Source organism: Oncorhynchus keta, chromosome 8, assembly GCF_023373465.1.
Source record: "Oncorhynchus keta strain PuntledgeMale-10-30-2019 chromosome 8, Oket_V2, whole genome shotgun sequence".
In the NCBI taxonomy this organism is placed as follows: Eukaryota; Metazoa; Chordata; class Actinopteri; order Salmoniformes; family Salmonidae; genus Oncorhynchus; species Oncorhynchus keta.
In genome coordinates, this window is record NC_068428.1 from 16,532,143 (window position 1) to 16,548,220 (window position 16,078).

A 16,078-nucleotide genomic window follows, 5' to 3' on the forward strand; every position below is an offset into this window, starting at 1 on the left:
CAGTCACCTGTCAGGCTCTATCCTTGCTCTCAGCACCTCTCACTTTCACAACTCACCTTCACACCTCACTTTCACACCTCACCTTCACACCTCACCTTCACACCTCACTTTCACACCTCACCTTCACATCTCACCTTCACACCTCACCTTCACACCTCACCTTCACACCTCACTTTCACACCTCACCTTCACATCTCACCTTCACACCTCACCTTCACACCTCACCTTCACACCTCACTTTCACACCTCACCTTCACATCTCACCTTCACACCTCACCTTCACACCTCACTTTCACACCTCACCAATCTCTTCTCATCCCCTACTCTTTCTGCCTCGTCTCTGCTCTTTTGTTCCCCCTCCCTCTTTTTCGCTCGGACTGTTGAGCTCCCCGCCCCAACCCCCCATCCCTTCCCAAAGCCCCCCACCCCAGGGGCACAACACTAATGGTAGAGGGGCTTGGACCTAGGCTCTTAGGGGTGCCAGAGCAGGAAGTTGGGGGGTTTCATGTTACCTGGCCAGGTAAGACCATGTTTGTTTACCATTATCACAGCAAGTCCGGAGGTCATGGGACATGAAAAAGTGCGGTGACTTTGGAGAGTGAAGAATTGTTGACATTTGGAATAGCTGATACCTAATCCTGGCATTGTGTAGGATCCAGCACTCTAGCTCCCCGGCTCTCAACATTCCTCACCCTCCATGGACAGACAGTGCCAGAATTAAGGTGTGGCAGAGGCCCTTTTTTCTGTCTGTGTTCCGCTATGATCCTCACACCTACAACAACACCATCATGCATGCACACACGCACACACGCACACAAACACATGGTTTGTTTCTTGAACATGACTTAATTACCGCAACAAACGGAAATCAACATGTTGTTCCTCACATATCTATGTCGGAGTGCTCCAGTAGCATGGCAAACTTCCATTCCCATCATGTGTTCAGTTCAAAGTCAATTGTTGCACACTCAGTTTATCACTAAATGGAACCATGTCTGTCTGACAAGGTCTACCTCTTTTAGAAGGGAGATGTACCACTACTCTCAAGACGCATAGTTCAAAGAATATGGTGCCCTGTGCAGACGCAGGGTCCATCATCTTCAAAATAAAGTGATTGCAATTGATGGGAACAATTTATCCTACAGATATGACTTGACACAGACATTTTGGAGGAGGGAGCCCTTCCAGAGGCCAAGCTTTCACTGCCCCTGAGAGTTTCTGGAACAGCTGGGCCGGAGGACGTGGTGGCTGTTCCCCTGTAGCATGGCACACTGGACGGACGGGGCCACAGAGTCTCGTAAATCAGGCCGACCAAGAGGGTACTGTAGTGCCGGCCATTTTGGACCCTCTCACGCCATCTGAACTGCTGCCCTGTTTGTGCCTGATGTCACCGAACTAACAGAGCGAGGTACAAGTGTGTTATTTCGGGGCTCCATCCCTTGATGTGCTAAGTATGGTAGTGTGTGCTTCTCTGTCCTTGGAGGCGGTGAGTATAAGTAGAGATGGTCAGAATGCACCGAGGGGGTGTATGAAATAGGAGCACTGCACAGTATAAGCTCAACTCCGCTCATATGAGTATGATTTATGTAACCAGCTGCTTCTCTATGAAAACCAGAGTTTTCCATCTCAATCCTGCCATCTTCATTTGCAGGAATGAAGTGGCCCTTTAATCCCGGGGCTCAATGAGTGGCACATCACTTTGAAAGCTGCCTCAAATGTTATCCCACTGGGCAGTTGTCCTCTGTATACATACATTTTAAAAGGGAAGTAATCTCACCAAGCAGGGGAATTCAATCTGAGCTCTAGGAATAGTGAAAAACTGAGTTTAAATGTATTTGGCTAAGGTGTATGTAAACTTCAACTGTACATAAATACATATATACAGTACATACATTCAAACATAACATACACAAATAAATACATAGAAAAAAAGAGAACAAAAACAAAGAAATAGGAGGCATTTGAACCCAGTCTGGCACAAAGAGAAGATTATTCACAATCTATATACACATGTACCATTTACCACATAGAAGCTAAATATTTGTGCAATTTTATTTTTGGTAGCCCTTTGTTTTTTATTCCAGGCTTTATCGAAATATTCTGCAAACAGAAATACACAATGGAAACACATCAGTTTCTCCTCATCGCTCAGCCACGTAATGGGAGGTTATATCTGGTGTGCTTTCTGGAATAAGAGCAAGCGTATGTCATTGTAGAAAGGGCAATAGAGGATAAAATGAGTTTCATTCTCGATTTCAAAGGTCAGAGGTCAAAATAGTTACATAGGCTTTCCTCTTGCATTTCACCACAATACCGACTTGTTTCAATATGCAGAGGCAAGATCCCTGATCTTACCTGTTTCAATAAGCAGAGGCAATAACCTTGATCTCAAATCAAATCAAATCAAAATGTATTAGTCACACATGCCGAATACAACAGGTGTAGGTAGACCTTACCGTGAAATGCTTTCTAACGAGCCCCTAACTAACAACACAGTTAAAACAAATGGATAAGATTAAGAAACAAAAGTAACAAGTAATTAAATAGCAGCAGTAAAATAACAATAGCGAGACTATATACAGGGGGGTACCGGTACAGAGTCAATGTGCTTAGAAGCCTCTTGGACTCCGGTACCGCTTGCCGTGCGGTAGCAGAGAGGACAGTCTATGACTAGGGTGGCTGGAGTCTTTGACGATTTTTACGGCCTTCCTCTGACACCTGGTATAGAGGTCCTGGATGACAGGAAGCTTGGCTCCAGTGATGTACTGGGCCATTCACACTACCCTCTGTAGTGCCTTGCGGTCGGCGGCCGAGCAGTTGCTATACCAGGCAGTGATGCAACCAGTCTGGATACTCTCGATGGTGCAGCTGTAGAACCTTTTGAGGATCTGAGGACCCATGCCAAATCCTTTCAGTCTCCCGAGAGGGAATAGATTTTGTCGTGCCCTCTTCACGACTGTCTTTGTGTGCTTGGACCATATTAGTTTGTTGGTGATGTGGACTGTTGGTGATGTGGTGATGTGGCCTGTTCCTGAGAAAGCAGTATATCGTTAGAGTCGGGCTAAAAAATGTATTCTGCCAGTCCGTGGTGAGTGAGCACAGTCCTGATGTCCAGAAGTTATTTTCGGTCATAAGAGACAGTAGCGGCAACATTATGTACAAAATAAGTTTTAAAAAAAAGTTACAGAAAACGTGAATAAACGAACAAAAAACACAATCGGGTGAAGACACGTAAAACGTCTGCCTTCTTCTCCGGCGCCATCTCACCTGCGCACACAGCGATCTCTTGCTTTTAGGTAGGTTATACATAATATGTCTCTCACACACGAATTCACCCTTATTCAAACAAAAGGTTCTCAATTTGGGTTTACGAATAATCTCCTCCACCCATTTTCTTCATATTGCATCCACAGTTGTTTTATGATCATATTTATGTCTCCCTGTTGTTGTTGGCTAAAGTGGGAAGTTATGGAGAGGCGACGATGGAAAAGCTAAATAAAAGCTATGGAACAAAACCAGTGACTTCTTCCTCTGGCGGCAGGTGGAAAATGGATAACTTTGTGGCTGAAGTTCACAGCTCTGAAGCTTTTACTCTGCCATTGGCTGTTGGACTTGAACGTGTGTTTTCTCTGTTCCCCCGTCCGTTGTATATTAGGCTTGTGTGTCCATCAAAACTCTTACACAAACGTGCGTTAACAAATACTCTCTCCAATGTCAACACTTTCTCGTTGAGGCCTCATTCACGGTACAAGATCTTCTCTTACCTTCCAGTGACATTTTTTTTGTCGTTTGTAACCACAGACTTTGTTTCTCCCACCCAGAGGACTGTAGCAAGCGTATTAGATATGTGAAGAATTCCCAGAACAAGACATGATGATTCCTTCCCATTGTTAGGAGTGTTCCAGCCCAGTTAACATGCAAACAGTGAGTGCTGCAGTGAAATAGGATATTCTCACTTAACACAGGTTTACTCCAAACTTCATAAATCAGTGCTGAGACGGAAGTGAAGTTCACTGGCTGAAAAGTAAAAGTAAACACTTCTCCCCCACAGATTTTGAGTTCTTCAGTCTGTTTTGTCAAGTCCATCTAGAAATGTAACTTCTATATTGATGAAATATATGCGTTGTGTGTAGGCACGAGTGGGCAAAAGCTTCTGTAGGCACTCTAAAACAAATCTTTATTGGGTCTTCGATAATAAAGTCCAACATGTGTAATGTTTAGAAATGTAATTCCACTGTGGTGTTCTAGAGTTAGTAGGTTTTACATGATGAACGACATGCCTTCAGATCTACGTGAGTTCAAAATGGCATCAGCTCCTGCACTCTGAAAATAAATGTTTCCTGGAGTTTGCTTTAGGGGTTCTTAAAATTGAAGCTGTGGAGTAACTCCCCTATAATGGATCCTCGAAGAGGACCCCCCTACCTTACCGTTATTATTATTATTAATAATATGCATAACAACAACAACACAATATTTTAGTTGTCAGTGTTTATAATGATTTTAGTGGCAAAGCAGAATTTAAAAAAAAAATTGAAATATGAAGTCAACTCCCAGCTGAGCACCAAGTCCAATGGGTATATCCTCTGGCGTGTTGATGTTAATGTGCTGATGTTCTCTGTATCCATAGCCAGAATGATTTTCATCAGAGGTGTAAGGAGGTGGAAGTGTGTGAATCCCAAAAATAGTAATTATACAGATGTTTATACAGATGTTTAACAAATTATACAGATGTTTAACATGCTCACAACAGTATTCATACCTTTGTTTTTGTGGTGAATGTGAATTTTAAAAACTGTTTGCGGATTTGTATTTAAAACTATGCACCTACCTCATCCGTAATGTAGAGGCCTATGTGATTTTCATTGAAGAGGTAAGGGAGGAGGATGGTACATGTGATTTGAATAACATACCAACACTAATTGAAATACCTTTATGTACCTCCTTGTCTCTCTCCCTGCAGACACAAACAAAAAAAAGTGAGCAGTTCAGTCATCTGCACCCAATACATCTAGCCTTCAACATCTTATAGCATGCATATTCTTACCTCTTTGTTGATTGATATCCATTGAATTGTGTCCAGTAGTCCCCCACAGACCAGTTGACTAAAATGGTTTGGATGATCTTTTATCCGCTGTTATTTCAGAAACATCCTCTATCCACCCTGAGACATGGAATGTCAGTTTGAGGTCAAACTTAAGACAATACAGATCATCCAGAGTCTTGGTAACCACTCTAGCTATGTGGTACGTAGATGGATATGCAGAATTGCTGGCTTTAAAATACATTCAAAATCAATAGCAGCCTAAATTAAATATTCACCTAAAAGCATGTTTCAAAAACAGTTTGCTCCATAGCACCATCAGGGAGTTTGTCCTTTTTCAGCATGATGCTCCTGTGTTGACATGGTTCCAAGTTCGCATTTGTAGCGCTTATGTTGACTAATGAGAAAAATGCCAATGGCCATGGTGTGAGAATCGCCAGCCATGTGGCACATGTGGATGGTCTGAATGTCATACAGAGCCGCTCTACAGCTCCAGCATTCGTGTGGTTGGCATTCCTCTACAACTAGGGAGCGGCGGTATCATACAAACTCCAACATCCGACTCCCTTTGTTCAATGGTGGTGAGAGGGCCAAGTAGCAGGCATTACAACAGTGATGCTATGCCAGAAGCCCCAGGGTAATAACTGGCCCACCAGGAGGTTTTGTCTGGCCCTTGACATTAATTAATTTCATGAGCAAATAATCTTCCCTAGCGATTTGTATCATCAACGTTTTTTAATACAAAAGTGAGCTCACGGACACAGATGAAGACATACTGTAGAAATCATTAACCTTGTTATTTATTGAGATATATTGTGCGAGTTTCTCATGTTGTCAATAGTTGTCTTTTGGCCTGTGACCTTTTCAAACGGCCCACTAATTCATATGGTTGACCATCAGTGCATTTACAGAGGTCCATGATTGATTTTTCCTTTCTTTCATAAACAGCCTCCATGAATTCATTTGAACCGTTGACAGATGCTCGTCCATCAATTTTTTATTTATTTCACCTTTATTTGATTGATTCCTGAGCCATGAAGAAAGACAAAGAAAGAAACAGAGGCTGAAGAGATGACATGCTATAACGTAGCACATTACCAGTATCTCAGGTGGTACATGTAAGTGATCCTGTCTTGAGTTTGGGGAGAGACCGAGCCATAAACTCTACCCAAGGCTGAACGTAACTTGATTAACATTAATCTGGAACGCTGGCGCTGCAAAGAGAGAACTGACTGTGGCAATGCGAGCATGGCAGTGCGTGTGATGGTGAAGCTGAGGCTGTGTGATAGACAGTGCTTGACTTGGGCAGGAGCTCACCGGAGTTGAGTACCGGCACCTTGAGTACCGGCACCTCCAATGCCTCCCAAGGGAGGCCAGTTCGGATTTGACTTCACACCAATCAAATCACATCCTAAGCTAAACATCTTCATTGTCAGAAAAACGTATCTGTTTCTGGTCTGCTTGTGTTGATGTCCTGCAGTAGCTAGCTTGCTAAATTGTTGCTTTTCCTAAGCCATGGGTGGAGATGGGGATTTGGACTGGTGGTTTTGACTAAATTCTCTGTACAGGCCAATGATTATGATGGCAATTCTGATCTAACCATAAATTAATATATTTTGTCACTGGCCTGAGACGATTGAAGTTCATTATGTAGTCAAGTAGGCTCACATTAACTAGCTAGCTAACTTAGCTGGTTCATTTTTGACTATGCGAGGAAGTTAGGCTAGCAAACATTTTAGCTAGGTAGCCTATGAAATCTAAAAGCATACTGTATGACAGAGCCATAGACCGTTTTTCCAACATGAAAGAGAGGATGATGGGATTGGCATTCAACCAGTCTACAAGTAGTATGAGTCAACTTTTCTTTTTTCTGTTTTTAAACTTGGGCACGCACACAGACATACACAGACAGAAATAAGTACCATGGACATCATATTTAGCAACATTGATTGGATTAAATTGTTTTTGGTATCTTTGTTTTCAGTGTAATAAACTAAGCATATATAGCTTTGCTGATTTGATGTTTAAATGCTTGAGTGGAGATGGTGCTGGAATAGCAGAGGCAGTGCTCCTGTTGTCTTTGTGCTGACTTGCGGTAACTCCGTGGTAGCTCATTGTCCCGCAGAGGCTGAAGGTCACGCACAGTGACAACTGGAGCCAGATTACACACTCCATAAATGGTGTTTTTAGGATAATGTTAATGACAGCTCCGCTCGATCTCTATAGCAACCAACAATTTCCGAGTTCTTGCCTGCAGTTTATGCGTTAACCTCACAAATATACCTAATAGGGACACGAAAGGCTATCGAGTGTCCCGTCGCATGTTCCGAGGACCAGCCTGCTCGCACGCTTTGCAACAGGTCCGAGTCAGACACGTGGTGCCGACGGCATGGGAACAAGACTCACGTTTTCCATATGAACAGTTCTGGGTGGCACACTCAAACAAAACATTGGTCTGTTATTGCCTACACACCAATCTATTATGCTATGCCCTTTTTTCATAGTAGGCTATATATCCCATTTAAACAAGCAATTGTTTTTACCCATGATGTCGCTGAATAGCGCACACTTTGATGTTAGGCTACCAATAACAATTATGTTATAAGAACACACACACTAATAGATTTAAAACGCATCAATAATTTTCCACTTAGCCTAGATGCAGTAATTAATTCACCCAAACACTCCATGTAGCCTATTTTACCTGCCAATTGCACGTCATCCCCATTAACTGCTAAAAACAAAAATGTCTCTGAGAATATTCCTTTGTTAGAGGTTCTCCGGGGAGTGAGAGACCCTCCACCTCTCTCTTGTCATTCATCACTTTTGCCAGAAGCTGATATTAATCTACAGCTGTCCAGTGCTAAACTGAAACACAACCAAGAAAGGGAACACATGACGGCAGCCTCACACATTATTAGTGTTTGAATTTGTTGGAATGGTCTTTTCTTTCCCCGATGTCCTTTTCAGCCCCCTGATTCTTATGACCGTTCCATTGCTTTTTCTCCCTCCGATCATTAAGTTCTGTGTTAATTGTGGCCTGTTTGTATGTAGCCTTTTGTATGTCTTCGATGAGAAAAGTATGTCCTTGGAGAAAATAGAGACAGTGTTGAATATAGTGAAAGAAATATCCCCTGGCCTCTTACATTTGAACATTTGAGTCATTTAGCGGACACTCTTATTTAGTGACGCACAGTTGGAGCATTCATCTTAAGATAGCTAGGTGGGACAACCACATATCACAATCACAGTCCATTTTTCCTTAATAAAGTAGCTCTTCTCAAGAACATCTTAGTTGAATAGTATTCTTCCAGACAAGGTCAAATACTATTCTGTACAAATACTTCATAGACTTTTTGCTGGTATTCGGAATTGAATGCTCTTTAGAAATATGTCTTTACATTGACAAGTTGAAGCATCAGCATTCAGTATCTACAAGAGAATGATTTAAGGTTAATGCAAACCCCAGTACACTGACATTGCATTAGTTAGTGGAAGGTCAAAATTGAACACCTAAAGGAAAAGTCCACCCCAAAACTATCTTTTGGTATTTGTTTCATTAGTCCATTGTTGTCATATGATGCAAAATACAGCATCACATGATGCAAGTTACATCATAGGGGATGATTTCTGTATTTTGAAGGTTAAATATCTTGAGAACTTGATTGCTGACAAGTAAAACATGTTTTGTCAACAATGGACTAATGAAACAAATACCAAAAGTTTGGGGGTGGCATTTTCCTTTAAGTTGTGCTTGCAGATGGCTGAACGATATCTATTTTGTACACATTATATCATTGACGAAACTAACCAGAACTCACATCATCAAACAGGATAGTTGTCAAATTAACGGTCTATGAAATTGTGTATTCTATAGACTACGCATTTTATCTCTAAAGTTGAGTTTTAATCACATTGTCCCATTGCTTTATAATTACAGGCTGAGGCATACAACACATTGACATTACATTACAACTGTATCAAGAAAAAATACTTTAAAAGGTCAATATATTAATATGTTCACAATACAATATACCATGGATAATGACTGTTTGATTTTGACTTTGCTTTATACCTGGGATGACTGAAAAACAATGGGGAATAAGTACATAAAGATCACATATACTGTAGCACTGCCCAGATATGGCACACAGACATACATAGCACAGTTGTGCATATCCACTTCTGCTACCTCCTGTCCACCCCGCACCTCAAAATCACCAGTCAAACCAGTTGTTCCCTGTGGGTCAAGGTCCAGATTTGACAAAATGCTCAATTTATGAAGTCCAGAGCCCCTGGTCAAACACTGTGCAGTGACACTACAATTGTGTGTGTCCGTTGAGTACTGAAACAGTTGTCGTTGACAGCTGCTGGGGAGCAAGACAGAGTCAAATGGCTTCAAATAGCCGCTGCTCACTTCAGTCATGTTAGAGAATGCTCCTTTCTCTTGCTCCTCTCCTTTCATATATATATATATAAAAAACACAATAGCAAATAGCGTTTTTCCAGTCTGAGTATGCTCTCGTCAAATCAATTTTTTTACTTTCCAGTTTCACTCTTTTTTTCTTTTTCAACAAGTGTCCTCTTTGGAGGAAAGTGTTCAGTCTTGGCCAGATAACATTTTGTCAGTCAAACCACAGAGCATTTCTGGCAAGCTGTCCAGCAAATCCTGCATGGTTTCTCCCCTCCTTTCTCTTTAGTAGGAGAGAGTTTTAGATTCTCCCCCTTGTCCACTGCATTTCCAGCAGAGAGTATCCGAGTCATTTCAGCTGAGGATGTTTCCGCCACTGAAGGTGTAGCGTCGAGCTGCAAGTGAGATTAGAATCTGTTACAGAAAATGTCTGTCAATATCATACAGTGCAGAGAAACACAGAGGCCAGCTCGGGCCTGGGAGGGCAGCAGAGCTTTAAAACCAGTACAAGTCCTTGCTCTTATCCTGGACCTGCAGACCTGAGAGGAAAGAGAGAAAAAAAGAGAGAAAAGAAAAAGGGAGGGCAAGAGAAGGATTAGGAAGAGGGAGACCAAATGGCTTATATGTAGAAGCAGGAAGCCCTTAAAGCAGAAAAGTGGAAAAGCATATTGCCTCCCAGGAGAAAGAAGAGAGAGAACTCGACCTGTTAAACCCATAAATACATTGGTCTTTCTTAGTGTTGGAGAGTGGCCTTGACAAGACAACTGTTTTCCCCCCGGGGAGAACAAAACCCTGCATAATGTTATGAATGGAAGCATAAGCCCCGTGAAAGGCGTCACACCGTTTCTGAACTTGTGCATTCAATTAATTGGAGAGCGTTCAATAGTAGTCATGAATGTTTGAGGAAAATGACATGATGCAGGCTATTCTGAAGTGCACTTGGAACAGCTAGTCCTTTATGAAGAGTTAACACTGCATGTTGTGTGCGGTTGTTGTTACCTGCATCCACATTGAGGCCGATGCTCTGGCTGATGTCTGCCCCTGCCCCTGTGAACGCCCCAGTCCAGGCCGAGCTGGCTGACTCGCTCTTCCCAATGTCACACGGTGAGGCACTGGGTCCGGGGACAGTGGATGGAGGGAGCCGGTGCGGCCGGACAGAGGGCACCAGCAGAGAACTGTAGCGGGGGTCAAAGTGCGTGCCGTAGACTTCGTGCATGCTGGGTCGAGGGTAGGGGGAGCCCTGGGTGCCGATGGCCCCACCGAGTGAGTAAGAATGGTGATGGTGGTGTGAGTGGTGCCAGGGCTCTGGGGTGGCCTGGTGGAGGTGGCTGTGTAGAGAGGCAGAGGAGTAGGGGTCCCCAGGGAAGGGTATGTCTGAGTAGGAGGATCCTAAGGCACTGCTCAGGGACGAGGGCTGGTACGCACTGTTCCAGAAGGATGGGGGGAAACTCCTCTGGCTCATCGGGAATAATCCATCTGGGAATCCACAGACACATTGAAATGCTCAATCACAGATCAATTAAGTGGTAAAGACAATGAATGTATCTGTGGGTGAGGATCGATAAGCCAGTTCTGAGAATATGGCAACAAAAAAAGCGACTTGGATCATTCAATTATCAATTCATTTGAAAGGATGAAATAAAGGAAAACATTGTGAAAAAGATGCATGGATAAATATTGTTGTTGTCAGTTATTCCTGAAGGTTGATCAAAATTGGAGAATGGTTGGCTACATAATATTGGTCATATAATTACATTTTATATTAATTCATTAAGGAGTAAAATGCAACAGAACAAATTATAGCTTACCAAACCCTCACTACAAATTCCCCTACAATATAGTGAGTAAGTCTGAGCCCTACATTACACAGAACAGCGTGTTATTATTTTCAACTGCCTTTCCATCAATGTTGTTTTACTTTGCGATTCCGTTGCGATTTTGATCCAACACAAATGAGAGTGAATGACTGCAGACTAAAACTGAAACTATGGGAGCAAACAGAGGATTCGTTGATTTGTTCCAAAAAAATCCAGTTTAAAATTAAGTGTATTTGAGTAAGATGTGAACACAATAATATACAAAAAAAAACACACACAAAAAAAAACTCACTTGCATGCAAGACATACATTACAAGTCATTGTAATGGAATGAAACCGCGTGGACAGGTGTTTGGAGTGGTTCGGTGATCCTCTCCATGAGGTGGATGTAGACCTACCTCGTGCAGACTTGTTGCTAGCCGAGCCGTGGACGTAGCTGGTTGGCTGGCTGAGGGCCCGGCTGAAGTGCTCGTCCACCACGGAGCTGATGTCCCCGTGGAAGTAGGTGAAAAGCACGCATCGAGAGTTCAGGTACTCGGCCTCCGGAGGGTGATCCTTCTCTCGCGCGCAGTCTTCCTCCTTTATCGTCGGCCCAGGGAGATTTGAGAACGAACTGCCTCCGCTGATGCTCTCTTGCGCTTCTTGCATTTTGGAATAAAATGCCAATTTCTGAAACATCCGTTAAAAAACGTCAGAATTGAAAAGCCTTGACACGCATTTGATACGAATTCCTATCAAGGCAGTTACCAATTATCAATTTGAATTTCACCTGCACATAATCATTTGATGGGTCACGGCCAGGCATTACCAAAGGCTACCCTGGAGAAATTAGGGTTAAGTACCCTGCTCAAGGGCACATCAACATATTTTTCATCTTGTCGGCTCAGGGATTGTCCAACAGTTGTGCAATCGCGTTATATTGTGGCATCTGTGCGCTTTTTAGGCTATATTCAAAATGGCAGGTACTTAATAAGTTTAGTATCCTCTCCTCATTCATAGGCCTACTCAAAGAGGAGGCAGTGGTTGGATTCAAGTTCAAAGCTATTCAATTTAAACCTGTGAGCATATTTATTAATTTCTTAATTATGAACCATCAAATCAAATTGTATTTGTCACATGCAACACGTTTAGACTTCAGAGCGAAATGCTTACTTACGAGCCCTTTCCCAACATTGCAGAGTTAAAAAGTAAGAACAGTTAGAAATAGTAACACAATAAAACAACAATAACGGGACTACTATATACAATGAGTATGTCACCGGTAGATGAGGTAATTGAGTTAATATGTACATGTAGGTAGGGGTAAAAGTGACTTAGGCAATCAGGAGAGATAATAAACAGAGTAGCACCACCATATGTGAGCTTTGGAGCGTGTCGAAGTGAATCCCAGTATTCCCTTTTCTCTCTGCATACTACATTTAAAGAAGACGTTCGCACTATTTGACATTTGAAAACCAGCTCTCTGTGCAAACAAAGATCTGAATTTGTATATTGACTGTGAGAGGTTTTAAGAAAGTGGCACAGCTTTAAGAGGGCCTTAGCACCAATGCACGTCTGGAAACCGAATATCCCAAAATGCCTTACAGGTTCTTGTGCATGCACAAGCAGCATTCATTTATTTTACAGATATGTATCACAGGATGTGCGCCAACGAAATCGTTACCAGAGCACTAATTAAATTTTATGTAGAAAAGTGGACACGTCCAGACAAAATAATTATTATGAATGTAAAAAGTCATAAATTACAGCCTACAGATTAAAACAATAAATAATAATAATTGTACTTGACGAACGATTAATAAAAGTTGCGAACATAGCCTAAGCCTAAACTCTATTAATGACCCATAAGTATTTTGTATTGATTGGTTAATAAAGTTAATAAAGGCCTTGGCCTTTTCAATCTACATATTTGAATAAGCCTATCTAACCCATAACCTACAGATTGCAAAATATCCTAATTGAAATGGCAATAGAAGACGCAATCAAATTCAGTAGCCTAAACGGAAAAGTATGCAATAGCCTGAGTGATTCGATTTTGCAGGACAAGACCGAGGGAGAGCGATAGCCTAAGCAACTAAAACAAAACAAAAATGTTATCAACTAAAAATATTATCACGCAAATTAGGTACGCTTCTGAATAACAATGCAAGGAGGAATGGCTATCATTATTCATTAAGGAAACATCAATCAAAAGTAAGGCTAATAAGTTCCTCTTAAATAGGTGTAACTGTAGGTAAGGAGGACTATTGTTTCCACAATCGACTGAAGGCTGTCATGGAGAATCATTTTGACAGTGGACAATTCCAAAATACAGCAGGCCTGGATAAATCAAATTATTTATAATAATGCGCAATTCAAGTTTTTCATCAAAGTCTGACAAAACTTTCCCTGAACCAAATCTGCCAGTAGTTTAAACAACACATCAATAACGTACCTGGTGATGATATGGGCTATACGCTGCGGCAAAATAAGGCTGAGGTGGTGGACCATACACTTGATACATAACATCCAAGCAGCTCATGGCTAACAAAGCGAATTCTCACGGATAGTAATTTGACGGAATAAGCAAAATCTTCATTGGAGATTGTAGACGGGGAGAGGTTAAAGTAACTTGGAACGTTGGAGAGTGGCGTTTCTATCCCAATTGCGCTGCGCGTCCTGCCTTCGTTCTTTACGCACCGTCAGTGCGACAGGAACGCGTGGCGGCAAAAGTAAAGACATTACACAGCCAGCCGTTTTGACGTGTCTCTGGACGAGCCTGCATCCGACCAATGAGGGAACAAAAGCACTTCACAACCAGGTGTATTTTATCCAAAGTCTGCAATAAACCTTTCATTACCGCCATGAGCTGCGTGATGCTAAATTAAGAACAATGGAGCCCTGCCAGATAGGTCACTTACTGGAGATCTTAGTACACCCAAAACGTTGACTGTAATCTAATGTCATCCTGATATCAACTGTTACCTGTAATTCATTCCTTTGATATGCACCTGCATGTTACCTGTATATAATCTTTATTACAGACCAATATGTTCATTTCATACACGTTATGTTTAATTTGTAGTCCAAGTACATTGTCCAAAGTTTGGTAAATAACATGCACTTGATGTCAATCATTTCGAAACCTAAACCTTTTGAAAAAGTACATTTTCAAATACTTTTACAGTTTGATGGGCCCTGGATAGGAAACCTTGAGGCATCAAGCTTCATGGGTCTGTGGTATGCCGTATAGGTCTATTAATAACACTATTTTATGTCCTTTGCTAATGGAGACTTTAAAGATAATGCATGCAGACATGCATCCTATACAACACCAGTATACTGTAGTCAATTGGGACAGTAAATTGATTCACCCAAATTCCACCCCCGAGTACAATAAGACTCTGAAATGTCAATATAAGGAATGTAACATAATGATGTTTTGTAGTGTGAATTAATTATGTAAACAGATTAAATACATTAAGGAGAGGAATGCAGGACTCCAACCCCACACTGTGCCACAATCCCTAGGTGGCCTGCCAGATTCCAAGGCCAGAGGTCAAACAGTTTGGTCACAATTTATGTCGGGGTCAGAGTGCATTACATAGTTTGAATGATAAGAATCAACAACCACCTGTTTCTCATCAAATATTGGGAGGTAGACATGTTTTTCTATCTTAAAGTACAAATGAACTCTATCCATTTCCAATGACAGTTATTGCCAGGCACATCCTTGATTTTATTAGGAATCTGTCTGGAATGTTTGGTATTCCTGTCCTCTAAACGCTTGGTGGATTCAGGTTCCTTCAACCAGCTCTGGCCAGAGAGATGGAGGAGGTCACACATTTAGATCATTTCACAACAAACAATAATGGCACTGGATTGAAGGCGCTAACATTATAGAAATGCTGCTCTAGTCTATTGTGAGACAGGTAATGACAATTCATATGCAAATACTCTCTCTGCTTTCATGGTCATTGTGGGCGTGGACAAATGTTTTCCCCACCCTAATTATTTATTTAACCTTTTCAACAATTGAAGGGACACAAACCTATTTAAAAATTCCTACAAAATTGTCTGATGCTGGACAAATCCCATAAAGGAAATACAAGGTAAAGATGATTCTAGCCCTTTGATGGCTAGTTGGATAAGAGAGCGTCTTTGCACCCAATTATCCTTGTTGGCTGTGGCAGAAATATGACCATGGGGGAAACTCAGCCCTGTGCTGTGACAGGGAGAACCAGGCTCCTTACACATCAGCCCTCTTTAACACACAATTAACAGCTCAGCTCTGATTTCAGATGAAATCTGGCTCCCAGCATCACTGCATGGTTGGAAGTAACACTCTGGTCACAGCAGTGGAATGAATGCATGCAACACATGCTGACTTTACACTTCGTTCAGACCCGCAGTGTCATTGCATTTTGGTAAACCAGAAATACATTCATTTCCAATGGAATTCTGTGTTTGCCTTGCAGCAGTGCGTTCTGTGTGGTGCATAAGTTCCGATTTATCCAATGCATAAAATGGTATGCATAGACTTGTCCGAAATAGTAGCAAAAGGTGAATGTTGAACTTTTGTTGCGCACATATCCACACATTTTTTGGGATTACATCATGAAACAAGTTTGATTGCAGAATGTATTACATTGTTAGCATTGTCTCAGATCTACAAACAAAGTACTCTGCATTTTTAGAAGGGCTTATTCCAGCACTTATTTAACTTATTCATACGCTCATCATCTTTGTTCGTATCATAGTCGTCATCATCTTCATCAATATTTCAAATCTTTAACAGTTCACCAATTTTATTACATTCAAATGTCCTCG

The 16,078-nt window shown here is 41.7% G+C and overlaps 1 protein-coding gene across 4 annotated transcripts; it reads right to left on the reverse strand.

Moving 5' to 3' along the window:
• Positions 1–8,850: 8,850 nt before the first annotated feature.
• Positions 8,851–14,039, reverse strand: vgll2a (vestigial-like family member 2a). Of its 4 annotated transcripts, none has more exons than XM_052523556.1 (4): positions 13,704–14,039; positions 11,668–11,938; positions 10,452–10,928; positions 8,851–9,866 (listed from the first exon to the last, which is right to left on the reverse strand). In XM_052523556.1, the coding sequence occupies exons 1-4, from the start codon at positions 13,788–13,790 to the stop codon at positions 9,802–9,804; spliced, it is 900 nt and encodes a 299-aa protein (XP_052379516.1). In that variant the 5' UTR covers positions 13,791–14,039; the 3' UTR covers positions 8,851–9,801. The 4 variants fall into 4 exon arrangements, with proteins under 4 accessions (XP_052379516.1, XP_035630736.1, XP_052379517.1 ...); XM_035774843.2 differs by having other exon boundaries at positions 8,851–9,847; positions 13,704–14,035; XM_052523557.1 differs by lacking the exon at positions 13,704–14,039 and adding an exon at positions 12,039–12,196.
• Between the last annotated feature and the right edge of the window lie 2,039 nt (positions 14,040–16,078).